The sequence below is a fragment of the Diachasmimorpha longicaudata genome, chromosome 10 (assembly GCF_034640455.1).
Source record: "Diachasmimorpha longicaudata isolate KC_UGA_2023 chromosome 10, iyDiaLong2, whole genome shotgun sequence".
NCBI classification, from domain to species: domain Eukaryota; kingdom Metazoa; phylum Arthropoda; class Insecta; order Hymenoptera; family Braconidae; genus Diachasmimorpha; species Diachasmimorpha longicaudata.
In genome coordinates this window covers 7,290,393-7,316,204 of record NC_087234.1, presented here as the reverse complement: position 1 = coordinate 7,316,204, position 25,812 = coordinate 7,290,393, and the positions used below count along the sequence as shown (strand labels likewise).

At 39.0% G+C, this 25,812-nt stretch overlaps 4 protein-coding genes across 7 annotated transcripts in view; 2 read left to right on the top strand and 2 right to left on the bottom strand.

Moving 5' to 3' along the window:
• Positions 1–21,930, bottom strand: part of LOC135166331 (ubiquitin carboxyl-terminal hydrolase 48-like) — a 39,935-nt gene extending 18,005 nt beyond the window's left edge. The window contains exons 1-10 of one of the 3 annotated variants that reach the window (XM_064128442.1): positions 21,793–21,930; positions 21,553–21,690; positions 20,057–20,226; positions 17,080–19,253; positions 16,407–16,922; positions 9,894–9,989; positions 8,310–8,425; positions 2,963–3,075; positions 2,434–2,538; positions 1,396–1,521 (exon numbers count right to left, since the gene is read on the bottom strand). In XM_064128442.1, coding sequence (XP_063984512.1) covers positions 1,396–1,521; positions 2,434–2,538; positions 2,963–3,075; positions 8,310–8,425; positions 9,894–9,989; positions 16,407–16,922; positions 17,080–19,223 — 3,216 coding nt within the window. In that variant the 5' untranslated portion in view covers positions 19,224–19,253; positions 20,057–20,226; positions 21,553–21,690; positions 21,793–21,930. Of the gene's footprint in view, positions 1–1,395; positions 1,522–2,433; positions 2,539–2,962; positions 3,076–8,309; positions 8,426–9,893; positions 9,990–16,406; positions 16,923–17,079; positions 19,254–19,522; positions 19,909–20,056; positions 20,227–21,552; positions 21,691–21,792 lie in introns of those variants that run through there. The other 2 variants (XM_064128441.1, XM_064128440.1) reach the window with 2 other exon arrangements.
• On the top strand, positions 20,136–21,291 carry LOC135166354 (mitotic spindle assembly checkpoint protein MAD2B). Of its 2 annotated transcripts, none has more exons than XM_064128486.1 (3): positions 20,136–20,287; positions 20,552–20,849; positions 20,991–21,291. In XM_064128486.1, the coding sequence occupies exons 1-3, from the start codon at positions 20,269–20,271 to the stop codon at positions 21,289–21,291; spliced, it is 618 nt and encodes a 205-aa protein (XP_063984556.1). In that variant the 5' UTR covers positions 20,136–20,268. The 2 variants fall into 2 exon arrangements, with proteins under 2 accessions (XP_063984556.1, XP_063984555.1); XM_064128485.1 differs by having other exon boundaries at positions 20,206–20,382.
• A 28-nt stretch (positions 21,931–21,958) lies between the features above and the next one.
• On the top strand, positions 21,959–24,819 carry LOC135166337 (TBC1 domain family member 31). The gene is made up of 3 exons (XM_064128451.1): positions 21,959–23,808; positions 23,895–24,127; positions 24,214–24,819. Exons 1-3 carry the CDS (start codon positions 21,959–21,961, stop codon positions 24,474–24,476), a joined length of 2,346 nt encoding a protein of 781 aa, XP_063984521.1. The 3' UTR covers positions 24,477–24,819.
• LOC135166355 (adenine phosphoribosyltransferase) lies at positions 24,654–25,797 on the bottom strand. The gene is made up of 4 exons (XM_064128487.1): positions 25,563–25,797; positions 25,239–25,470; positions 25,079–25,157; positions 24,654–24,986 (listed from the first exon to the last, which is right to left on the bottom strand). The coding sequence occupies exons 1-4, from the start codon at positions 25,643–25,645 to the stop codon at positions 24,847–24,849; spliced, it is 534 nt and encodes a 177-aa protein (XP_063984557.1). The 5' UTR covers positions 25,646–25,797; the 3' UTR covers positions 24,654–24,846.
• Between the last annotated feature and the right edge of the window lie 15 nt (positions 25,798–25,812).

The window sequence follows — 25,812 nt, the reverse complement described above, 5'->3', positions numbered from 1 at the left end:
GTTGCCGCAAAACGCTGAGTGAGACAAAGAGGATAGGAACACTGTTATGGGGGCTTCTCGAGGTGGACTGAGCGACTCTAAAGACTCCCGGTCGATCAGCCATGAAAAGCAAAAGGAGCGTCCGTTATAAGGGGGCAAGAGATACCAAAAAATTGGGATTTAGGGGTAAAAAACCGTCCCATGTACGAGTGGATCTAGTTCAATTTCTTGGATACCTTGGATACCTTTGAAACTTCTTCCTTTTTTCATTTTGTTTTCAATATTTTTTAACTGATTTTTTTGCTAATCAAAGGATTGGACATTTTTTACAGATCATCCAAATCATCTCCAAAATCTCGATCTCCCGATTGAATAATTTTTTCAAAGGATCCGAACCGTTAAAAAAATGAAGTAAATTTTGAAAAAAAATTTCTCTGTACTAACAAAATATTTAACCGATGCCAAGAAGTATCGTAACGGAAACACCATAAAATCACTGATCTGTAAAGTGAGGAATGCTGAAAATTATTGCCACTGGCTAATAATAATCCCCAACAGTTGAAAATCCACCATCAAAATGAACACATTTCTTATTCTGTATTCCACTGGAGAATTACTGTTTATCTGCTTCAACTTTTTCATTGTCTGTTTATGGGTAACATCCTGTGGTGAAATTCACCAATTACAGGGAACTAATCCCACATTAATCCAGGTAAGAAAAGGGTTTGTCTCAGGATTGTTATCTAATCTTATGTTGGCTCTTCCCTTTGATAGGACGAGTGGAACTATTGTTACAGGTTGTGGTGGAAATTAGAATTCAGAGCATTTGTCAAGATGTCGCTGATATTCAGCACAAAGAGCGCGAAGGGGACGTGAAATAGTTGACCAAAATGCAATATTTTCAAAAATATCTCAATCTCAAAGACCTAAAATAAGAGATGGAGCAAAACTCATTAGATTTCCGCTAGGAAATTCACCATGACGACTCGTTCTCCCGCCCCCCTAAGTTCAAAGACAAGAAAAAATTTTTTCCTAATATTTCAGAAAGGGAGCAGATGTGAGACATCACTAGCCTCTTTTCAATATACTTCTCCAACGATAACCAATGGGTAAAAGACATAAACAAAGTTTCTATTTTGTTAAAATTAGTTCCAGTTTCCAGGACAACCTATTAGAAATTCCGTAAAACTCCTCGGATTATGTTTTTTTTTTCTTGTTAAAGAGCTATTCTCGAAGCCGTTATACTACGCTCATACATTTTTCCTCCTTCGTCAAGAGAAATATATTTTTTTCGAAACGATGATTCGCTCGAGCGAACACTCGAACACTCGTTCAGGTGGCTTGAGACACCGAGACATTCACCGAGAAGCAGTTTATCGGGTTATAAATGACGTTTTCTTATTTTGTGTCTCTTACCTTTAACTTGAGTACAGCACCAGGGTAGACGCCGAGGGAGGCTAGATTCTGATCTGAGTCGGTTAATTCACGCTCGTCTAGCGTCAGATGTTGATCAAATGGTCCGGCACCACAGATTCCCATTGTCTAAAATAATAAAAAAAAAACAAGTGAAAAATTGCTTCTCTACAGTTTTTATTTTCGAGTCGCAATAACCAAAAAAAATGCGATGATGCAGCAGCTTCGGATATTGCTTTTCACGGACGTACGCGGTATAATATCCATATTCACGTAAACCTTCTTCAAAGAAGGAAAAAAAAATCTGAAATCCATCAAGAAAACGGAAACAAAAACGACATTCATTTCTTCATCTTCTTTAAACGATAAGTTGGCGCCTTTGAATTTCCGGCGGCGCATGCGTCTGTACCCGTAATTGCTTAATTTGTGGAAGGCAGAAAGTACATTGTACCCCTTCTCTCATTCTTGGCACTGGAAGGTTCAACAGTTTTTCATCCCTTTTATTTTTATTTATTTTTCTCTCTTATTATCCTCTTCTTTACAAAGATGATTATGGTGAAATGGTGGTCAAGGAAACATATTCAGTTTGGTTTTACGATCGAAGGCTGGAAACAACGGTAAGTACATAGCAGAGAGGGATAAGTAAGTTGTTGGACTCCAATTAAGATGGAAAATGGCATTTAAAAAATTCTCTACGCTTTATTTTCGATCATTGTAATGGGTGAGGTGAATCAATTCATCAATTGAAAAATTTAATGAATTTATTTGACGCGAGATTGTGAAATATTTGGGATGAATGCTGGAAGATGCCTCAAGCCTGTTATTATCTCGAGTTTATGCCCTTTCTTATATTTTTCTTCTTTCTGCTCTTGTCTTCAGAGTTCAACTCTCGGGTGAAAAAAATATATGAGAAGTGTTTACGAGAGGTGCTCAGAGATTCCAGCGATATAAATAATACAGTTGATGAATTTTTTTTTTTCATTCAAATAATTATTTTTGAGAATATGGGAAAGCCCAAGACATTTCCCGTGAAAAACTCACCATGACTTTGAGCTGCTTGAGAGTCATTTGAGAAGACACTTTGAGTTCGTGCGAGCCTTTTGCTTTTCTTCTCGTACGGGAAGACCTCGAACTCTTGATAGGGCTCTGTGAATGGTGAGAAAAAAAATGAGGCATAAATATGAATAAAAAAAGAAAACCCGGGGATTCAAAGTGATTCGAAATGGGACAGGTGTGTATTTTAGACTACTTTGCCACACTCAGACGTCCAATTCACATGATAATAACAATTATTACGAGTGAAACGAATGAGGAACGAAGGGCTGCTATATTCACCACCATCAATCAGTCGTAGATCCTTGGAAATCAAGTGACTCGACAATTTTTACAACTCGTTTCATCTTAATTCATGAAAAAATAGCGTTTTTCAGATCATTCAAGGATAATGGAGAGTTTGGAGAGAATTTTTATATTATATTATAGACTTTCGCATTTCCAAGTCGCAGTTTTCGTAAATGAATAAAGAAAAATTTGGGAAAAAAATGTTATCAAAAAATTTCATTGTACTCACATCATTGTCGTCTCCCTCATCTATGCACTTAATATATATCTTTGCATTATCATAATTTAAACTATCTAAGCGCTCCTGATCAACTCTGGCTTGCATACACTCTCGACATTGATCTGAAATCATAGATAAAGAACACAACATCAAATCTCCACTTTTTTCAAAAAAAATCCAGTCGTTTGGAGAAAAAAATAACGGGGCAAAATGAGCCGATTGTTCCCATGCGAACGTGAATATCAAATCAATTTCACCTCATTAGCTAAAACATCACGTAGCCTTTAGGTTTGAACGCCAATATCCTACCTTATCACTGACCTTATCAGATGTAAACGGTCGAGAGACCACGGGTTCGATGGGAGGGGAAGCGAAAGGGGTAATTACTCGTCCAAGGGACAAGCGAATTCATTCGATGGAACTTGGGACACCCAAGCCCATTCGAGTCTATTCCCACCCCTAGTCTCGGGGAAAAGTCGGGAGCATGACGTAACACTCCTGAGCCTTTGGCCTCTTGGCTTTTTGCCGTTAAACACTGGCTAACCCCCACTGGCACCAGTGTCCAGCGGTAACAATAGCCGGCAGGGAGGGCTTCTTATGAGTGCTGAGGGAGAGGATCTAACAACCATCACCGATGGGGCTTGGTCACCGTAGATTATTAATTACTGTATTAATCATCCACGCGGAACTGCTGGACAATTTATTATGCAATGGTGTTTGGTACTCAGGGTGCGGAGGGTTTGATATCTAGGGACATAGAGAGTAATGTTCAGTAAAAATTACCAATTCCTTTAAAAACAATTACTGAAAATTCCCTGACGGCAAATAAGTTCAATGAGAAAGTTTCAGTGGACTTTTGAAGAATGATTTTTTATAAATTCAAATAATCCACCACATTGATATTTTCGATCCCTGAATTTTCACTTCATCTCAAACAATGCGAATTTAGTCTGAAAATTTTGAGATATTCCAGTATTCGGAGATTGCATTTAATGAAGATGTTGATAAGAGGCTTAACTCAACTTAGAGACGATCCCTGTGGTTTTCCTCAAGACATTTCAACTTCGGTTTAAGATGACTCAAGTGGTTGACCCAAAGAGCATCTTTACCTTTTAATGGTATTTGTTTCATGAGGCATTCGAAACACTGCCTCCCAATGTCGCTTCATTCTCTTTGACGGGGGTAGGGGGAGTGAGCTTGAGAGATAGAGGGAGGGAGGAAAACATCAATCTTTGAATAACTCAGCACTGCGAATGGATTACTCGACGAAACGTAATGTGAATGTGTCACTAACGGTTTTTCAATTTTGATGGAAGACCTTGGAAAATGTCAGATCAATGAAAATTCATTTTTCTTAGCATACGTTATGAAAACATCATAAATTCACTGGAAAATTCTACAATCGACTCGTCACATACGAGACTGCTTCACCAAAAGCAAAAAAAAATCATTAAAACGTTAATATCTCAATTTATTCGTACCACCTGTCTTGACGGTCAACTTTGGTTTAATATTTGACCCCAAAATCACCTCCTCCTCCCACTCCCTTCACCGTCCCAATGATCATTCACAAACATTAACCATTCTCATTGAATCGTCCGGGGGCTAATTAGGTAGCGATAAATCAAGTGAGGAAGGAAAAAAAATAGAAGAGGAAATGAAAGAGACGAACGGAACGAAAGAGAAGGAAAAAAAACAGAGCGAGGGACAATCGTTGATGTTGGCGGGTTTGAAGGCGAAATAAAACGCTGGGGGGAGGGAGGGAGGGAGGGAGGAAGAGAGGTACCCGACAGGGCCGAAAATCCGCAAGGGAATTAAGTGGAATTCTTCAACTATGTGGTTTCACGTGTGTTAGTGTGGGACACGAAAATGAAGGAAAAAAAAATTGTCACGGTTTAGGAATTGAGCTTGGAATTGTCTCTGGCGTTTGCTTCGGGCCATCTACTGACGTATCCTCGTGTTTCTCGTTTTATGTCGGGGGTGAGGCGGGGGGCGGTAATGATTAATGATGTTTAGTAGAGGTTGTCAAAAATTTAAGTCGATCGTGAGCGCCAATTATTGCCGGCAAGTACTCATTTTTTCTTTCTATCTTGACAACTGAAGATAGTGGGGCCCTCATTGTCCCATTATTTATAAAAATTCACTTTTTAATTTCATTGATTTCATTTTTCAACTTCAATTTCGCATCTCGTTAATTTTTTTAATTGTTCTTCGAGGCTATTTGAAGTTCGGAAAAACTTGAGTCGATAAGGAGTGATCGGCAAATGCTAGGGGAGTGATATACACTCAGTTTTATTACTGAATAATACACAATAGAACGTGTTATTTCCCTAAAGTACCATCAGAGTGTAGTCAAGTCATAAAAGAAACTTCCGAGGTCCAATCCAAAGTTTCTTGATACTCCGATTTTATTCGAATAGTGCACCACGACATTTGCCTAACTTCCGAATTACCCTCTCTTCACTTTTATATTTTCTTATCCACTAAATTTCCGAAATAAAAACGTTTTGAAAAATTAATCACCATTTCGAGAGTTCAATTTCCATGACAAAATTTTTTTTCCGCCATATCACTCGAAAATTCCTTAAACAATGAATTACTTAATTTATTAATTTGAGCCCATTGCCTATTTATTAATCTCATGAAAGATACGACATTGGTATTGCCTATGGTATTCGCAAGTACAATAATTACATCCCCTCAAGGAAAAAAAACAGAAAGAAAAATGTCTTGTGAGCTTTAGCTTGTTGTTTTATCTCGTCTTTTTTCCTCTCACTGTTGTACACAGACACATACGTAATACCAACCCTCGTTTGGAGCATCGGTCATCTAGGCGCTCCATTTAATCCAGCCAAGGAGAGGACCCCCCGTCGGTTACACGTTAGAGACAAGTGGGGGATCTCCGGTGGGATAAAACTCCTGGATCCTTCTCTGTCTCGACGCTTTGTATGATCCTGCTAATTTTCTTTCCCACCCCTAGCCCCGCAAAAACTCCAACTGGAGAATTTCCACATGACGAAATATTAACAATTTCACAACGAAAGTGGGTGTCGCAATGTATCCGGACATATATTTCGAATAAGAAAATCATTTTTATCTCAATCTGCGAAAAATGTTACAAAAACGATGTGTTATCTAATGAAATTTGTTAGCAACTTATTTTCTTATTAAATTTGAAGATTGTCCAGCCAAATGGGAATGAAATCCCAGCCCTCACCTCAAAGCCATAAATAACTAAAACCAAAACGTAAGGATCGCAAATCATGTAACAAGTGAGGGGCTGGACAAAACTTGGGTTTGAGTAAGTGTTATGTACACACACGTAACACCAACAACAAAACACCATTTCACAATGGCCTCTCGCCAATGGTTTGAAGGAAATGGTCTGCGAGGAAGGAGAATTAATATTCGCTAGATGGCGTTTAGGATTTAGAACACGAATTTGCAGATTAGTTTCCGTTGGTCCAATGCGGTCAGCGGGTGGTAGTCTAAGAGGGGGTGAATTTGAAGCAAGTGCTGTGGACACGAGCCATATATCTACGATTCATGTAGATAAAAAAAATTAAAGGAATTTATTCTATAACTCCAATTATGTAGATGGGGTTTAACGACCTATTCTGTGGACAGATTTTTTATGGTCATGATAGTTGTTGTGGTACTCAATTCGCTTCACAAAAAAATTATACTAAACATCTTCCCTCGATTTCGAAATATTCATCAGAAACTTGTCAATAGGAAAAACTACCATATCTCATTTTACCACTTGGCTAGCAAATTGTCGAAGTAATGCAATTTCTGTTAATTGGAGTCTCTCAACGTTGAGAAAATATCGCACGAGTTAGACGAACATAACATTGGGTAGACAAGTGTCCCAGAGGTGGGGTGAGTTATCCAGGGTAGCTTGATTGATACGTAGGCCTTGGACATTGCCGTAATGTGGTCAAACTGCTCACATCCACATCTGAGGCACACATGCAGGGTGAAAGGGAGGGGAAGAGCAAAGGGAGAGAACTAAGTCATTTCTCGTTAGTTCACCGGGAACAACCCCTGATTTTTCGTCACCCAAATTTCCTTCAGCGCCATTTGTTCATATGCGGCAAGTGTAATTACCATTTTATCTAATCCTAAGTCACAAATCGCTTACGTTCATAATTCGATAGTTGGAAAAAATGAGTTCTACAGCAAGAAAAGAACGATTTTCTTACCATAGAATCATTTTCTTGTGAGAAGAATTCATTTTTTCATCGTGTCTGCAAACGTTTCAGGTATATCTTTGCAATTTAAATTGCAGAAAAGGAGGGGTGAGACCGCCCTGGCAGCGATAGCCGAATCCAAAGTGCCCTGACAAATGTTACGTTAAAAAAAATGAAGAAGAGGAAATGGAAGAGAGCAGTAAGTAAAGTGAAAAGAAAAATAAAGAATATCGAAGGAAGAAAAAAAATATTCAAAGAGATGGACAAGACAATGGGATGTTTAGAGGATCGACTTAACACAATTCACAATTTCTTTTCCTTCTTTCGCGAACATTTTGTCTCTTTGAACAGGCAATTTGCCTGCTTGTCAATTCGACGTGACGAAGTGAAAAAAAATCCGAAAATTTGAGGGATCCGGCGAAAATTCTCAATTCTCCGAAGATTTAAATAATCAAGAGAAATATCCAGAACAATCGGACGATTTTTTGGTACTTGAACAAATTGCGAAAGTCATCAACAGTATCATTTAAATTGTCAGTGTTTTTGTCTCAAGTTAATTTCGCTGGATACGTCTTAATTATAAGCACACTTTGGCGAAGATGATGGGGTGGATTTATGTAAATAAGGAGCTAATGTCCTCGTGCATTATTCCCTTTTATTTCTGTCTTTCTCCTCTCTCGACTTGATGTTTCGTTTTTTTTTCTCATCATCGGATCTGGGGCTTTTGTCTTTAGGGTAATTTCTGTACATCATGCATTGGAACCTCGACGGTTTAGCAACACTACAGTGGGCGTGTGTATGACGACATTAAATCCTCTTCCCCCGCCCCCACACATCCCCGAGGCAATTCATCCCTCTTTCTGTTGATTTCCGCATTTACATAATGACAAGTGCAAAACATTCGGGGAGAATTAATTGTCAATAAGATCGAATGGTTGGCCCTGGGGGATGGGGAGACTGGGGTAATCGATTTGATTTTCTGGGGAGACTTTCGAGGTGTTACTTCGAAATTACGATGAGAAAATTGAGGGAATTCAATCGCCAGAGGAATAAACTATTCGCTATTTATGGTGTTAATTAGCGAAATGAAAATAAGAAACGGAAATATTCTTACAAGGAATATTCCTCCAATTTAATTAATCAAGACAGTTGCCTGTACTCACCAGGGTTCGTCTTCAGGTCAGCCTCATCGATTCCTAAATTTACAATCTTGATTTCGTGATCGGACTTGTAGAATTCATTCAACTTACGCCACTCCTCCTCGGTTACAATAGTATAACTGAAACAAATAGGAATCAATCGTTACTCTTTCGTTCCTTGGAAAGCTTTTCTTTTCCTTGTAATTTGATAAATGAAATTTGTAAATTTATTCGAGTATACGTTTAGAATCAACTGTTTTTGCTGGCCACACCCTTAATTATACCGTAAATTAGAAATTTCTTGCTCCGGTATCTACCTTCCACCCGAAACTACTACTCGCCCCTTCTTGCGCACACATGAGAAACCCGGCGAATGTTACAAATTTTCAGAATCAACTGTTCTCTCCAAATTACAAACACAAGAAAAAATTACTCAAAGTTATTAAATAACAATATTAGTAGTTCTGGAATTATTCTGTAGTTCCAATATTGTCGCCCAAATTTTCCGGTGATATTTCCGAATGTAATAGTCTGCCAAAATCATAGCAATATCGAGAACGATGATTCCCGACGCTTGACGATTCCAATATTGTTTTAGATTTTATATCAAACGATGTAAGACAGTGCGTGACCCGGCTGGTATAGCTTTCCGCCTCTGGGTACCCATATACTAGCGCTTAGGAGCTTTTTCGAGGTGATGGATACCCGAAAATGTCAGGCACACGCCCCCGGGGGCCAATGCCGGGCTAAACCCCCCCATCTGACCATTATGCTAAGCTATTGTCCACTATCTGACTGAGATACCGACTCAACTTGACTCTCAACCTCGCCCCAATGTGTCACCCTATTTAATTCAATCGGAAAAATATCAGTTTTTTGCATGACAATATTTTTTAGCCATTTTTCATTCCCACGGATTGGCCAGGTCCCGGCGGCCAGGCGGCTGATCTTGGATTTTTTTTCTGCAGTTGAAACTTAATTCAAATTATTGAAGTAATGTCACGATTACATAAATATATCAACCTGATTCTGTCCCATCTTCCAAAAAAGAAGCCAATGAAATTTTTTCTTGGAATTTTAATTCCATTTTTCGATGGACAATATTCAGCAGTGCCTATTATTGGATCGTTAGGCAAATAACGACAAGCTTCAACTCCAACGATACCATTTCTTGCTGCATCGCGGCAAACAGGGAAACGGGAAAATTCAAATTAGAGGGTTAGGCCCCCTCCACCCTCCCACCCGCACCCTTATCGCTCTGCACGCGTTGCAGTTGAATTGAAATTAATTTCTCTCGAAAAATACAAATCCTTCAATTTCAGGGCGCGTTAATGACTCAATCGTTTATACCTAGAGAATCGGATATCGTCTAGAAGTCGTTATAGTGGGAGAATTCTTCGATAAAAGTGACAGACCAATTTTTGTAGTGCCAAGATAGAGAAAATTACTAGGAAACAAATTTGAAGGACTCAAGTCTTTGAAAAAACTCTACCAAATTAAATGAAAGACTAGAAATAGCCTAAAATTGACTTGGTAATGATTTTTCAACAACTTTGGTTTTTTACTGAAATTTCTACTCTGGTACTCTATGCGGAATAAATTACTTACAATTCACTGGAGGTTGTGGCGGGATATAAGAAACCTTTGTGAAGTTCACAGAGTAACTGACCATTATTAATGGAGAGTGGAGCATTTCTTCCAGTTCTGAAACAAGAATCGGAGAAAAAAATTTATAAAATTAAAAAATTTCCAGTAAAACATCAACAATATATGGAATCAATAATTCAGAAATTTTTACGCGTAAAAAACTAGTGGAAAATATATTTTCCGCGTGAAAAATGATGTTTCCATCGTATGACAGACAATCAGAAGAATGATCGCACACGTGACCCAGAAATCACCTCTCCTCAGGGGCATTTGGAGATAGTTAAAGAGTGACATTTCCACTGTATAGATGGGAAGCCAAAGAGGAGGTGAGGGGTGGTTAAAGGTATCTGGGGGGAATCCGGGGGCTCTGCATCATTTTTCACGTACCACGAAGGGGCGGAACGTTTTTGCCTCTCCCTTTCACGTCCCTTTCCCCCCATACAACCACCCACATGTTCCCCAGCTACTACAGATAATGTCCTTAAAGGAGGACATCTCCACTCAGGTATTTATCATAAAAAACGAGTGGATGATTGCGGTGTTTATACGCGAGTGGAAAAGTCGAGGGAAAATTCTAGGGCTCAGCACCAGAATCGAGGCACAATCTCCCAAATTATCGCATTTTGATGGAGCTGAGCATTTAAAAAATTGACAAAAAATGAAAATAATTCTGATGCTCTCCTTCGACAGCATAAATTGATAAAAATATTACTAGCAAATGAATGAATGTGCAATGAGAAATGAGAGAAAAAATCCCAGAAAGCTTCATATAAAATTTTCCTCATGTATTCCCCAGGACCTGACACCCCTCTCCTCGCACTTCTGCCGTCATATGCTTGAACAAATACTAATAAATAGCAGGTGGACGTATTTAAAGTATCCATTCCCCTCCGGCACGAGAAAAATGGAGAATGCGTATTAATTATGAAGCTTGTTCAAATACAGCGAACAGAGGTGGCTTCCACCAAAGGGAAAAAAGTAAAAGTGGAAGGGGTAGTGATCAACGTATCCAACAGTGACCACGGGTCCTCTCTTATTACAGAGAAAACCATTGAAGTATTTTTTTTTTCTCCTCCTCAATTTTTTTTTTAACCTCATACGAATTTTATCCCCAGCTTTTGTTTAACTTTCGTCGCGGAATTTTTCCTCACACAACGCAAATTGTCTCCTTTCACTTGGATACCACCAGGAGTAGCCATTATTAGTCCCCAGAGATATGTAGTTTAATTTTATGTATCGGAAGATTTTAATACGAGGGGGAAATTTTGCATTTACACATCTCAAATTAAAATGTATTTTTTTGGGTAAAAGTTGGACGAGCCTTATGGAATGCCTAGGGACATTTGCAATACCGCCTGGTATTTGTTAACACCCCATTCAGTATAAATGATAAGTGAAGCAACTTTCCCATTTTTTAAACCGATTTATATAGCAAAAAATTGACGCTTTTTAATGAGCATAATTTTTTTTTCGAAAAAAAATTGATTTTTCGACTCTTGACCACGACTGAAGGGTTTTCCACTCAAATATTTAGTGGGAAAGCGTTAAATCAGCGCAGACCACTGTGTGCCCATGCCCCTCTGGTGGTGGAGCCCAAGACAAATGTCACCAAACCCACCCGAAGCAATGAGATGTGGGGATGAGTGCACAAAATTCCCTCTTTATTTTTGTATTTTCCTTCGCATTTCATTTCTGCTCATCTTTTTCTTCCTCCGAGCTTGGAAAAACCTTGGGAATTCGGATGCACGTTAGAAGACGGTAAATCAAGCCTCTTGGATGATATTAAAAGGCCAAAACATAAGATTTATATCGGTTGAGTGAAAGGGCTAGAGGATAGGCAGGGAGAGGAAGAGAGACACACATATCTAACGGAAGTCTAGTGTCAATGGGAGAAGAGAAAAAAGATTAAATGAAAATAAAAGCCGATGCATGGGAAAAATAATAGAAGGATCAGAATTGGCAAATCGACTTTTGGAATTTACTCGAATGAAATTCATCATCTATGTCAAATGAATGATTATTAAGTATTTATAAATTCGCAATTTTTTCGACCTTACACAACAACACTATAAGTACTTTGTGGGAAATTTACCAATGGATTTGTCATTACAAGATGAACAGAAAACAATGAACTTAACGTGCAGCACGTACTCTGACAAAATGTAAGAATAAATTTAATGATAAAAAAGAGAATCCGTGAAATCGATCCATTGGCGCATGAAACTAGCTACTGTCACGTGGGACTGATCTTTAGTTTTTTCATCCTTCTCAGTCATTGAACCTCACGAAAAATTCCTTATCTATACTGTTGTCTCAATTCCAATAGCTGATATACGGTATAAAAATTAGTTTTTTTTTCACCAGAAAATTCTCCTCTGAAGAATGTTTAAGGATCTGAATGATGATATTCAAAAGATAGAAATTTCTCTACCCGACAATTCACCGAATCATCTGATCCCTCATCTTCTGAGTTTCAATGATAGAATGAAAGGATTATCATTGAATAAAGAAAGCTAGAAGCACCTGGAATTTCCCTTAGCGAACAGCCAGTATCTCAACGAATGACAATTCAGAAATGCTAGAAATGAGATAGCCAAAACGAAGGAAAAGGATCATACCAGAGGAAGAGGTATAGAGAAGCACACGAAGCGCACGTTCAGCTCGCTTTACCGAGCACTGATGATAGTTTTTGCTCCGTAAGATTTTTTGCCCTTTCCCCTCTTTTCCAGGGTTACTAGAAAAGGGGCAGGGGAAAGGGGAGGGGTGGATGATATATGACCGCCCCCCGAGACACTGGCCACCCCTCCTACACCCTCTCACTCTTTCTGGTACGACAAAGACGGCTCTTAAAGCTGAGAAAAGAAATTTCTCAATTTTTACCGAAAATTTACAATTTTTTTAAACAAATTGTCACATCATTTCTTTGGTTTAGATATGTTTATGAAAAAATATTATATGTATTAAATATTGTATGAGATATATTAAAATATCTAATTGAATAAACGGTCCTATGCCACAAGAAGAAAAATTTCATCAATAAAATTCAGTAGAACGTCCCATTCTACCCCGACTATTCTAGAAGAAACACTTAGCACCCATTTTTATCCGCTGAGGGAAAAATGAGTTCAGCTGTAGACTTGGAGACCGGAAATGTTAAATTAACTTAACAAATTAGAAAATTAGAGATTTCACATGCTCAAAAGATATTTCATCCAATGTTATTATTGAGTGTTTTTGCTCGAGACGGAAGCTAATTACAGGAGTCCGTAAAAAATTGACCGGTGAATCGGTTTCAACGCAAGAACCATCGATAATCGACATCCTGGTGTTGCCCAGTGGTTATACCATAAAAAAAAATGATAATAATGGTGAAAGAAAAATCATTGAATCGTTCTGACTCCTTTTCCCCTTCGTCCGTCAACTCGGCCCCTGGACACTCGAGTGATGACAGAGCTCTAAACAAATACCTCGAGGTGTTCACAAGTACCGGGGGAAAAGTAATAATCGTGGAGAACAAGGCAATGAGGATGATAACTTCAAAGAAGTTGACGATAAAAAATGGAGTGAACCGGACTCAAGTACCTGATGGAAATCTTGACCATTCATGGATATTGTGATTTCACGTCGTTTTAATACAATAGCGAGAAAAAAAAAAATTCTTCAAGACCAAGTACCTTTTACAAAGCAAAGTGGCATTGACGAATACCAAGACGATAGATCGATCAATTTATCGTTCTCGTTGCATTGAGTCTTGTAAATTTCTCTAATAAAAGAAATTCTATTTTTTCACTAAAAGTGTTTATGATAAATAACCATTGATACACATATTACGAACTTATTAGGAAAGAAATGGCTCCTAAAAAATCAGATCAATTCTCACCCCCAGAACTTTCCAGTCCCACCTCTCAGACAATCAAATTATCTGCTCGACAGCCTCCGAAAACTTATGCGCAAAATAAACGAAACAGCATCGATACTTCATCCCTCAAATATATCCTCACCCGCCCATCCAGCTCTCTGTCTTCCCCCGACCGATAAAAAAGGGGAAAATCGCTTGGGGTAATCACCCAGGAATTAGCAAAATATCAACAACCGTGAGCATCCCCAGAATATACGATTCTACGAAGAGTTGTGAGAGGGGGAGAAGGGAACGAGTGGAGAATTAAGTTAAGAGGGAATGGGGGAAAGAGTGTACGTTAGCAATGAATCAACTTATTTAAGGGTAGTTGGATTTTGCGATTCGATGGCACAACCGTTGAATCCACTCTAACATTTGAAAATAACCCCGTACATACCCCCAGTAGGCGAATGATTTACTGTTTTCCTTCCCCGAGCCAAGCCAACCGTTCCTCCTGTTTTTCTTACTTATTTCACTCTATGGATTTTCATTTATTCGCCACTTCATAAGCAAAATAGTGAATTGTGAATAGTGAATATTAAATAAAATCATACGTAGAGTTCCATTTTCTAAAGCAAGACAAAAAAAAATCAACCCTTGACAAATATCTTCACAAGGATAAAGAGGAAAAATAAACACACCCTCTGCTTTTGAAACCTAAAAGAGGCTAAAAATTGATATGACAAGAAGGCTAATCCAATGTAACTCTTCGCCGCACTCTCACACGAATCTAAAACCTGGACATCACCCTCCGGGGATCAACTCTTCGCTCCGGATTACCGCAATGTCACTCTCAATTTCCCATAACATACACAAGTGTCAATTAAGATACCCTGAATTAAAATATTATATGAAGAAATAATTGTTCAACTCAAAACAGAAAAAAATCAAATCTGCATAAAATTTTTAAAATCAAAATGTACATCGAACTAAATCAATTGACTGAAAAATAATTGAATGGCAAAAAAATAACTGGATTGAGGACTTCGAAATAAATAAGACGATAAAAAAACAAACGATTCGGGTAATTTTCCTAAAAACCATCTCAAAACTCCTCTTCAATCCGTCAACGTCGCAAACGGGAAAGAGTGAGAGGGGGAGAGGGTTCAGAAAGGAAAGGGAGTGATGCGGATTTTACGAAAGGATTAGACATTTGCATAGAGCGATCGCTCAAGCCGAGGCTTTTCTGCCTGTCTATTTTTTCAACGACTTTCTTCACCCCACATTCTAGATTCCCACTTTAAAATTCTCATACAATTAGTAATCACATTTATTGTACTCAGAAAATTAATTCTTCATCACATCAAATATTTTTAATAAAAAAAAAGGAATCAGAATAATAGTTTTTGTGTTGTAAGAAAAAATTACTTTTCAATTTCAATTGATGAAAGTCATTAATTAGTTTTTCTCGCATTAAACCCCTAAAAACCCTCTAAAAACTATCAAGTATTAATATGACATCGAGACAATAGCCTCTTCGGTGGCTGAAGATGTCGCAAGACAAGTGCGATAATTAATAACATGAAATTGATTAAGGCTGTCAGATTAAGTCTATAGAAACGTAATGGGTGGTGGCTGGGAGGGGATAATAACAAACCCAACCTTCTCCCCATTGCTTTCAACCTTTTGGCGAACGTGTGATTAATAATTTTGAGATAACGCCCGACCCTCCACTACCCAACGTGCCACTATCCACTGTGGGATGTCCTTCTGATTTTACGTGGGACTTTACCACATCATAAATGAGTAATTATTCACGAGAGATTTTGTTGTCTCACTCTTTCATCGTTTTAGTGGTCGTACTTTTGGCTCGAGGCAATGCTAAAGAAGTTGTACATTTAGTAGCAATAGAATCTAAGATTCGAATCGAAAAAATAATTGTCTCAGGATCGCAGAGGTGGAAATTCTCCCAATTTATTAATTCATTATTCAGTTAAACTAATTACGAATCCCTACAAATCAATTACGGCAATTTTAATAATACTTTCGTATTATTTTCCTTGTCAAAATTGATCAACGCTGCAAGAGAGTGAAGATACCCGTGAAAAAAGCCCTAAACAGTCCAAATTATTTTCTCAATACGAAAGCGCAGAAAAAAAAGGTCTGAGTGGATTTTGGGAGAAACGTGGGGGCTCATCCCCCAATGTATCACTCGGTGGTGGATCATTAGACGTTTTCAATTAGTTTTCCCACTTCCCCCCACCCCCACATCTCATTGGTCAATTAAGAAAAAACCGCCTCAACACGTCCAGAAAAATCCATCAATTTTTCTTGGCAATTGGGAGTCAGAATTAATTGAAACGAAATAATTACGTGGGAGGTGAAAATTCATTCAGAGTGTAAATGAAGCCGAGGCGAAACAGACTGGCTCAGCAGGGTGGGAGGAAATTCCAGATGAGAAACTAAATTTATTTACCTTGCTTCTAAAATTTTCAAAACCTAATTCGACATCGTACTATTTAAATTGTTCAAAAAATCGTCACGATGCCAATTACCAGCGAATTCCAAAAAAGTGTCTCATGTAATATTGCACGGTTGCATTTCGTTTAAGAATAGAATAAAAATAGCTCACTCACCGAGTAAATGTCTTCCAAGCGTCCACGAATCCCTTATCAACGATGAAGTACGCTTTATAACAATTTTTTCCCTTGATGACCTCATTTCTATTTTTCCCATGATAAAGTTCACTCAACTGGTCCTTCTGCAGTTTCCCCCTAATTTTATGATCAGCCTTGGCTTTCTCAGCAGTTTCATTTCTCTCCTCGCAAATAATACATGAGTCCGTGCCAAAGGAATACTCACTAGCCTTTGGAAAATACTTTTTAAGTATTCTCCAGGCAGCTCCCGGTATGATTTTTCTACTAGCATCTGGGGTTCTCAATGCTCCATGTTCACACAAGAGATCCTCATTAAAATTCATAATAGGTTCTGATTCCTCCTCCATGTCTTCTTTCTGATTGTCATTGAAGGGCTTTGGATCATTCGTCGTGTCTACATAATTATCATCAATCGTTTCACCCTCCAGACGCTCCATTGCTAATTTTCGCCAGTGTTTTAACGAGTCTGCACCAATTATGTAACTATCGTCCGATCTGAAACAGAATAAAACATTGACTCAGTGTCATTGAAAGAAATTGTATGAAAAATTTGAAATTGAAATTAAATTTTGAACGGTACTTTAATAATTCAATTTCATTTTCATCCCTAAAACTTCAATAGAAAACAAAATACCAAAGGCTATCAACTTACATTTCTTTGACCACTTTAATAGACTCCATCACCTCCTTGTGATCTCTCTCCAGCTCAATCTTGAACCTCATCGTCTTGCACTTCTTCCTGACACAGGCCAAGCAGAGGCTGTCCTCCCCAAGCCTCTCATTCATCTGAAACTTCCCCAGGAGCTTTTCAGCAGCAACAATAGGCACACACTTAGCTTTATGGACCTTCCCAGGGTCCATCTTCCCATGTAGGCACACGAGCCCCCCAGTCTCGACCTCCCCCACCCCCTCATTGCTCCCCGAGTGATCATTGAGCCACTTGCTGATAAAACTCGTAGGAATCCACACAAATCTCACTCCCACACCCTCACACTTTCCCCAAGTTTCATAAAAATCAATGACTTCCTGCCTCTTGACGTTCTTCTCCTCAATTTTCTTTTGCTTCTCCTCCTGAACAGCAAGAAGACTTAGTTCATGAGCAACATTCTCCCCTTTGACAAGTTCCCTCAAAGTCTCGCTCAACTCCCACTTTTGAAACTCCATAGCCTCATAATAATCCCTCTCCCCACAGCCCATCGCCCTGTGAGCATCACCATTGAGCATCTGATAATTTTTATCGTAGTTCTCCTTCATTGTAAGCTCAACCTCACCATTTTTATCATCACGAACACCAGCAGGAGACAAGCATCTCTCAATATCCTCTTTACCATCGGCAATCCCCTCCACCCTTCGATCCTCAACATCATTCATAACTTCATCCTTTCCCTCATCCACAGAGTGATCGTCCAACCCTTCCTCGTCCCCCCTGATCTTCTTTCTCCCTTTCCTCTTTAGCTTGGTCTTCTTGCCAGAACTGAAAATAGATCCCGACGAATCTGAATCACTGGTCTCCTTCCTCTTCCCATTGTCCAAAGCTCTCCTAGCCTTGCCATCCCCCAAGTTCTTCTTGTAAACCAACATGTAGGCAGTATTGGATGAGAGGAAGCCCTTGGGTACCCTGGACCTCTTGGCAACTTTCCCATTATCTCCAATACCATCCTCAATCCTTTTATTCTGAGTCTTCTCGACCTTGTCATCGCTGAACTGATACCACTCGCCGGACGAATTACAAATGTTAACAATGTAATGACCAGAGTGAGCAGATGGCCCCTTGTGACTCAAAACAGCAACCAACGAGTATAAATGTGTACCTGGTTGACAGTTTAAGTACTCCGACATATCCAGATCCTCCGGAAATTGTATGAACGATGAAAGTTTTTTCTTCTGCCCACTCTCTCGATGGAACACAAATCTCAACAGCTGAAAGTTCAGAGTCTCTGGGAGTGTGTCAAGTCTGATGAATCTTTTGGCATTCTGTTTTTCATTACAACATTGGCAGTGGTATTTATTGGCACCCACGAGCTCCTCCTCACTGAGGTAATTGTCCATAGCTTCCTTCAAGGTTGGGGCTAACTGAAGATCAAGCTCATAGAATGTTGTCGGTGTCTGGTATTCTGTCGAACAAGTTGAACATCTGTTTACGTAGATGTAGGTTCCCTGGGTCAGTCGTTGGAGGCGAGATTTCAAGGTTAGGCTTGTGAGTTTGTTCTCGATGTGGGCAAGGAGGAGCTTTGAAAATTCCTGGGCGTCTTGTTGCGTGTCTGTGTCCAAGGACAGGGCTATTGCTAGACTTGTTGGATCCAGTAGGCGTTTGTTACCAAACTGCATCATCGCGAAAATGTATTGCAGTTGGCCTACTACTGTTCGAGGATGATAGGGATTCTTCAGGGATTGGGAATGCTGCAGGGACTCAGATTCCTCTGGGTCTGCTGTTATATCCCATTTGTAGATTATTCGTCTCATATCCTCATTATGAAACCAAACTTGAATTAAACTATTGACGTAACACGTAGCGCCCAGATTTTTCAGTCCAACGTATTGAGTTGGGTCTCTCAATTCAGATAATGAACTCTCCAGTGGTGCCACCTCGGCTGGTTGAGATTTGAAGTATTTTTCTTCGCCTAAACCAGTTAGACAACAAGGATTGTTACTGCAATTACGTTTGCAGTTTTTACAATTTTTTAATCCTATTCTGTACGCGTTCTCGAGGTGAATCTTTTCAATTTCTTCTGGTGCTACTGTCTCTATCCAACTCCATGCCATCCTCTCCAGATCAACTTTCTTCACTGGTGGCATCTCCTCTTTAATTTTTTCATCAATTGCGATCTATAGAAGAAAATACCTTTGATTAATATGGCATCATTAATATAAAGTAGAGAAACCATTCTCGTATGGTAAAGGAGCACTTCAGTATTACTAAAACGTAAAATTATTTTTCCTGCCCTTCTTATAGGCCACAAAAAAATGACATATTAATAAAATCCCTCATTTTCCCTTGTCAATAATCTTTCAATATTTAAAAAATAAGAAAACATGAAAATTTATGTTGATTCCCATTAAACAACCGAGTACAGCTCCGAAAAAAATTTGTGTACCCAAAATCATTAAGAACAATCAAGAAGCAGTGGTCGGAGACGTAATAAGAGTCGCATAATAACACCCTCCCTCTCTTCACCACCAAAAATCCACAGCTCCACCCAAAAAACTTTTGTTCATAACTGGTTTAAAAAATCTAATCCACAAGCACTCAAGTAAACAAAAAAACTCAATAATTGTGGAATCATCTGCTCCAAAAATCACTCCGATCAGAAATGTTCAGCACTTCCATAGGACTTCCGTGAATAGCCAACAAAAAAATTTGTTTTCACTAAAATTCATCATAAAACCAGATTAATCCATTAATCATTCAATGTGCTATCGGAGAATGTATTAGAACGATGGAACTGCAGTATTTGAGGTTAGAATCTGGTGCCGATGAATGATACAACTGTCGAGAAGTACAATTCCGCCGCACAAATTGGTTAAACCAGCTTGTAACAATGATTTCCACAATTATCAATCACCCCCAAAGCCCAAATATACGGTCAACACAATAAGTCAATAGAAATAATACCAAAACATTCACTTACACAGACTAAAAACTTGTCAAAGCCCTTGACATCGAACCGTTTACCGTTTTCCCCCCCAAAGTTATGCAGCGTGCTATTAGCTACAGTGACTGAGCGGCCGGCAAGATGCTTACGCCATTAGAGTGCCCGCCATGTTGGAAAATTATTCTCCCGCCAATTTTCAGTCGCCCCTGTAAATCCAAATTTTTTATGGACTGACCGAAGGAGTTGAAATGTCACAGTGTCAAATAGGTAAATCACACAGTGCAGCGATTCCCTCAAGCTTCTTAAATTTATAAGTCATTTATTTAACATGAAGGTAATATTTTACTGTGAAGAATTTCAAGGTTAGGAATGACAAAACATTGTGAAATTCTGAAATCATGTTGTCATATGATTTCCTGGGCTTGTCAGTTATCATGCAATACCTACAATGAATCATTTTTTCATAAAGAAATTAAATAAATCAAATAAAATTTGGCATCGTTTGACAATGAATACTATTTGTTCTTACAGTGAGCACTGATATTCTTCTTGAATACCTAGAGGTAGCATTTCACGGAATCCTATATCACAGAAAAATTTATCCGGCTGAGATTTTCAGTAGAAAAAAAATTTACGGGGTTGGAATATGGGTATCTGACCACCCCGAAGTAAATGAGTATTTGAAGAATATTCTCGAGGCTATCAGAGAGGCTCTCACAGCAGACATCACCAGTATCAAACGCCTGAATTTCGTACTTGTCGACAGCGAAGACATACTCATGGAAAAATATGTTTTCGATTTAGTGAAAATACAGATTGACACACCTGAGTTAGTACCGAATATTCTATGTCTGTAAAATAATTTTTTTCTCGCAAAATTTAGTTTAAAATTCGCGCAAAGTAAGTGATGCAACCATAAACCATTTTCATGCATTAAGAAAATTTTCATTTGTCTATCGTTTTGTTCAAGAATCGATCCATACTTTCTAAGGACAGAAGAATCCTTGAGGACAGTCTGCCTGAAACTCTCAATGATGGAATCGTACCTGAAACCTCTTCCCGAAAACTGTCAATTTTTTATTGAACTAGAAAGCCATGAGGCAGCCCTTGTAGGCCTTTCGGAGAACCCAAAGTGCGAGGATTTTCCCTGGATCGTGAGAAATGATGATTGGAATGAAACTTCGGGGAAAACTTCACTTTTACCCATCTACACGGTGAAAACCGAGCATTTGGGAGTACAATTATTTGTCATTGGTGAGACGAAAAATTGATAAATGTGTGAATTTTTGAGAATCATCATCTGTGCTTTTATCATTTAAGTTTGTGGAGTTAATATTATGAGGAACCCATTCAGACATTCACTCTAATAGAAATTGGAACTGTTAGTATCTCTAATTATCCGAACGAATTGTCATCTATGCTCTAATCCGGGTCTCTCAGGTACCTGCCTGCACTGACGAACTCTAAATCCCCTCAAATTGCAATTCAACCCCGCCCGTCTGGCTAATATTACTATAATCCTAATTACTCACCCAACACCGATGTTCCCATGATAGCCAGTTTCCCAATTTATGTCTGCTCCCTCATCAATATAAAATCACCCTCCGGTGAGAGGGACTTGCCAGTCCTTCGTAGTCTTTCATGACGTTCGTGACACGAAAGCATATTGTCTAGAAAATTCACATAGTGTTCTTACAAAAGAAATTATCACTCCTCCGCATATGAGAGTTTTAAATATTCAATAATTGTTCAGTGCGAAAAAGTTTACTTACCCGTATAATACGTTTGAATAAATCCCACGCCATCCTCGTTGCCATGGCTACGCCCCAGTGATTACAAAACATCAACAGAAAATATAACCTCTCACTGTGTCAACGACTTACAATGTTCAATTAATCGTAAATTTAGCCAAAACTGTACAAAAAGCTCAGTAGTAAAATGAATCTAAAGTGTGCCTCCAAGCTCCAAAAAATCGGATGTGAAAAGTACAAATTAACTCTGAAAGCCCCACCAAAGTGCCTCGCCCGCAAGAACTTTCAACACATAACCTTCAATGAGGATGAGGATATCCTGATAGCAATAGATACGAAAGGGGTAAGCTATCATCTACAGTTGATCTCTGGTGACTGGTGGGTGAAGAAGCTGGGCTTAGTCGGGCAATCTACCTTCGTCTCCTTCAGCGGGATCCAAAAAAACGAATTAATTATCGGTTTAACTTCAAAAGACATCAAAATTCTGAACACATATAACTTCTCACCCGAAAAATACTGTCTCTTGAAGGCCCACCATCTCCCTCCGGGCTTCATCTCTTTCTACAAAAGCTATTGTCTCACAGCCTCACGAAAAGAGGCGGTCATATGGAACATCAAGACAGGCAAAAAAGTCCACCAACTGCGGTTGGAGACCAAAGAGTCATCGATAAAAAAAGCCCTGATCGCCCCGAACGGAGTAATCGTGATTCTCTACGATAGTGATATCCTTCAATCCTGGCAGTTCGAACTATTCTCCTCCGAGAATCGTATATCAACAAATCAGTATGGAGTCCGCAACGCCAAAGATTTTATTTTCACGGACAACGGTAGAGCCATAATAATTTGCGGTGCCAACCGCAAACTTCTGATTTACAATACAAAATCATGGAATGTAATTTGTAAATTGGAGTTACCAGACGGAACTTCAGGAGTGAAGAGAGTGTTTAACTTCCCTCAGATAGTGGACTATACCAGTAAGATGGTGGCCATCTTGTTTGAAGATGGCTGCTTGCGATTCTTCGATCTATCGAAGAAATGCTTCGTATCGATGCCCGAGAGGCCTTTGATGGGTGTTAGGAAGGCTGTCGTCTCTCCAGGGGGTCAATGGCTGGCAACCATTACCTTCGATGGCTCCTTAATCCTATCCTCCGTTGATAATCTCCTAACACCCTCCCCAAAGCCCCCTAAGACTTCAACATCGGGTGAAATTCAGTCACACGACGTTCACGACCACCTACAATGCGTAAGAAGTGATGTCCAGATGGAATTGACCTTGCCTCGACTCATACCAATTCTCAAGGAGTTCGGGGAGTACCCGGAGCGTCATAGGGCCCTCATCTGGAAGACTCTCCTCAGGCTGCCTGACAATAGGCTTGAGTATCTCAGATTGTCCGAGAAGATTCTCAATGAGACAGACGTCGAGATGCTGAAGAAGTGGAATCTCGCGGACACGAACAAGCACATGATACTCTCGGTGACAGTTGAAAGACTAATTCAATTCTGTCCTCTTCTGGGGCAGGTCTCTTTCTTACCGGAGCTGGTGTTCCCTTTTGTCGTGACCTTCCGGAGGGATCCTATTGCCGGGTTTGAGACGATACTCATGATATTATGGAACTTCTGTCAGAAGTGGTTTGAGTACCATCCTCTGCCACCTCTCAACGTTCTGGGAATCATTGAGAATATCCTCGGAGAAGTTGACCCTCAGTTGTTGGAATTCTTCTATCAACGGGGCGTTACATCTACTGACTATGCTTGGCCCCTGCTGAAGACGACTTTCAGCGAGGTATTGACGGGGAGTGAGTGGATGTCCCTATGGGATCATCTACTAACCATTGGACGACCGTCCATGCTGATATTCTGTGTTGTGGCGTATAATGTATGTAATAGGGAAGCCATTAAGGAAATTTTAGAGACGAAGAACGACTTCCCGATATTCATCGAAAACCAAGGGTCTCTTTCGGCGCAGAAGATCTTAAAAATGGCGGAGAGGCTCGACAATGAGGTCTCGGAACAGAATCACCCCAGGGTGTATTTGAGGTAATTATTATAATCTCATAATGATTTTTTCGAGTCTTTCTGTCAATTTACTCATTCTACCTGTCCATTTTTTTTCAATTTTACAGAGAGAATTGGAAATTTTTGCCTAGCAGTGGTCCCTATCCACCATTTCCCCTCAAAGAATATCCCAACTTCTTGATTGGAAACTTGGGAAGTGCTAAACAAATGTTGGACATGAAGCAGGACGCATTAATGATGAAGCAAGAGAGACAAAAAATGACGGAAATTTTGGAGGCAAAAAAATTGAAGGAAGAGAGCGAAAATTTTCTAAGAGACATCAACCAGAGGAGAACTCAAGGTAAGCTGGATTGCTTTATTAAATATTTCTCTTTTAGACAAAATACAAAAATAAAAACAACCAACCAATGCCGAATATTTTTTCAGAGCTAGAAAAGTGTTTTCAAGAACAGCTAAGGGTAACAACGATGAATTTGACTGCTGAACGTGCAAAATTAGCAACATTATCCAATAAAACTCGTCTGCGTAGAAGGAGGAATGCGACTTTAAAAGCTCATGGTAGAAACAGTGAAGTTGTTCATACGGCACCCGAAGGAAACAGCAATCATTATGAGAAGTTGATGGAAGAGGTGATAACTCTTTACGACGAGATCAACGTTTTCCTCCAAAGCCTGAGGACCTCAGGATGAAAAACCCAATCCGAAAATGCATTCCAAGTATTTTGTTGTAAATATCTAATGCTCAATATAAAGTCTATATTTTTTAATATTTTCAGCGTATTTTTTTTTATAAGAATATATTTTTTATTGCGTATAAAGACTGGAAAGGAATGCCTAGGAAATGGAAATAAAAACAAACGCCACAAATGTATTTCATTGTAAATATTTGATTTAAAATATAAATGCTATTTTTTGTAAATATTGTCAGTATAATTTTTGAATATAAGAAAATATTTTCTGGTGTTGATATATGCTAGAGAGGAATGACTGTAGTAAATGGAATTATAAATTGGAAATTGATATTTACTGAAAATATTTTTGAGAATTTTTCACCGGGCAATCAGTCATATTTGACTAAGGAAAATACTGGACTCTTTAGTTTGGATCGTCCACCTAAATACACAAGTTCCATGATAACAAAACACTCGATCACATCAGCCTCCAGAGATTTTATCAATTGAACTGCAGCTGCCATTGATCCTGAAAATCAAGGAATCCATTTTCATTTAGCTATTGGGATTGAACACATTTTTTCCCCAATTTCTGACTTATAGTTAAATTATTTCACATACCTCCAGTTGCCAGCAGATCGTCGACAATCAGAACTTTGTTACCCCTACTAATGCTCTCAGTTTGGATTTCAAATGTCGCCTTTGGATATAGAAAAAACGAATGAAATGTGCAACCAAAAAAATCGCAACGAAAAGTGATAATGGAAATTGGGAAAAATACCTCTCCATACTCTAGTACATAACTCGCCTCAGCAACCTCTCCGGGTAATTTTCCCTTCTTCCTAATGGGCACGAACGGCTTTTGAAGTTCTAGGGCGATAAGAGGACCCACCAAGAAACCCCTGGAGTCGAGGCCAACAATTACGTCCACCTCTAAGGACGAGCAATGCTCTACTAGCAAATCCTTCAGAGCTGTCATAGCAGTTACGTTTTGGAATATTCCGAAAACATCCCTTAAAAGTGTAATAATTTGAAATAAAACTTTACTCTAAAAATTTCCAGTTTTCTCAATTCATACCCACGTGGTAACCTAACCCAAACTCACTTGTAAATAACTCCCTCCTTGGGAAAATTTTTGTACGTTTTTATAGCCCCTCTCACCACTTCTAATTTCTGTTCTTTGTCCATTGTTTAAATTTACAGTTCGATGAAAAAATAAAAATGAAACAAATAAAAAAAATTGACTTCGTTACGAATCACGCGGAGACCTCCTGAGTGATAGACTCTTTGTAATAGAAATAATTATCGTCTGACGTAAGTGCTCCCATGATGTTTATGGACATTGCCCCTACCCT

Excerpts from the sequence above, each read along its gene's own strand:
- LOC135166354 (XM_064128485.1), top strand. The coding sequence starts at position 20,349 with ATGAAGGTAATATTTTACTGTGAAGAATTTCAAG. Across the intron at positions 20,383-20,551 it reads TTACTGTGAAGAATTTCAAG|TGAGCACTGATATTCTTCTT; the intron begins GTTAGGAATGAC and ends TTGTTCTTACAG. Across the intron at positions 20,850-20,990 it reads ATACAGATTGACACACCTGA|AATCGATCCATACTTTCTAA; the intron begins GTTAGTACCGAA and ends GTTTTGTTCAAG.
- LOC135166337 (XM_064128451.1), top strand. The coding sequence starts at position 21,959 with ATGAATCTAAAGTGTGCCTCCAAGCTCCAAAAAATCGGATGTGAAAAG. Across the intron at positions 23,809-23,894 it reads CACCCCAGGGTGTATTTGAG|AGAGAATTGGAAATTTTTGC; the intron begins GTAATTATTATA and ends TCAATTTTACAG. Across the intron at positions 24,128-24,213 it reads CAACCAGAGGAGAACTCAAG|AGCTAGAAAAGTGTTTTCAA; the intron begins GTAAGCTGGATT and ends ATATTTTTTCAG.
- LOC135166355 (XM_064128487.1), bottom strand. The coding sequence starts at position 25,645 with ATGGACAAAGAACAGAAATTAGAAGTGGTGAGAGGGGCTATAAAAACG. Across the intron at positions 25,158-25,238 it reads ATGTACTAGAGTATGGAGAG|GCGACATTTGAAATCCAAAC; the intron begins GTATTTTTCCCA and ends CTATATCCAAAG. Across the intron at positions 24,987-25,078 it reads CGATCTGCTGGCAACTGGAG|GATCAATGGCAGCTGCAGTT; the intron begins GTATGTGAAATA and ends CTTGATTTTCAG.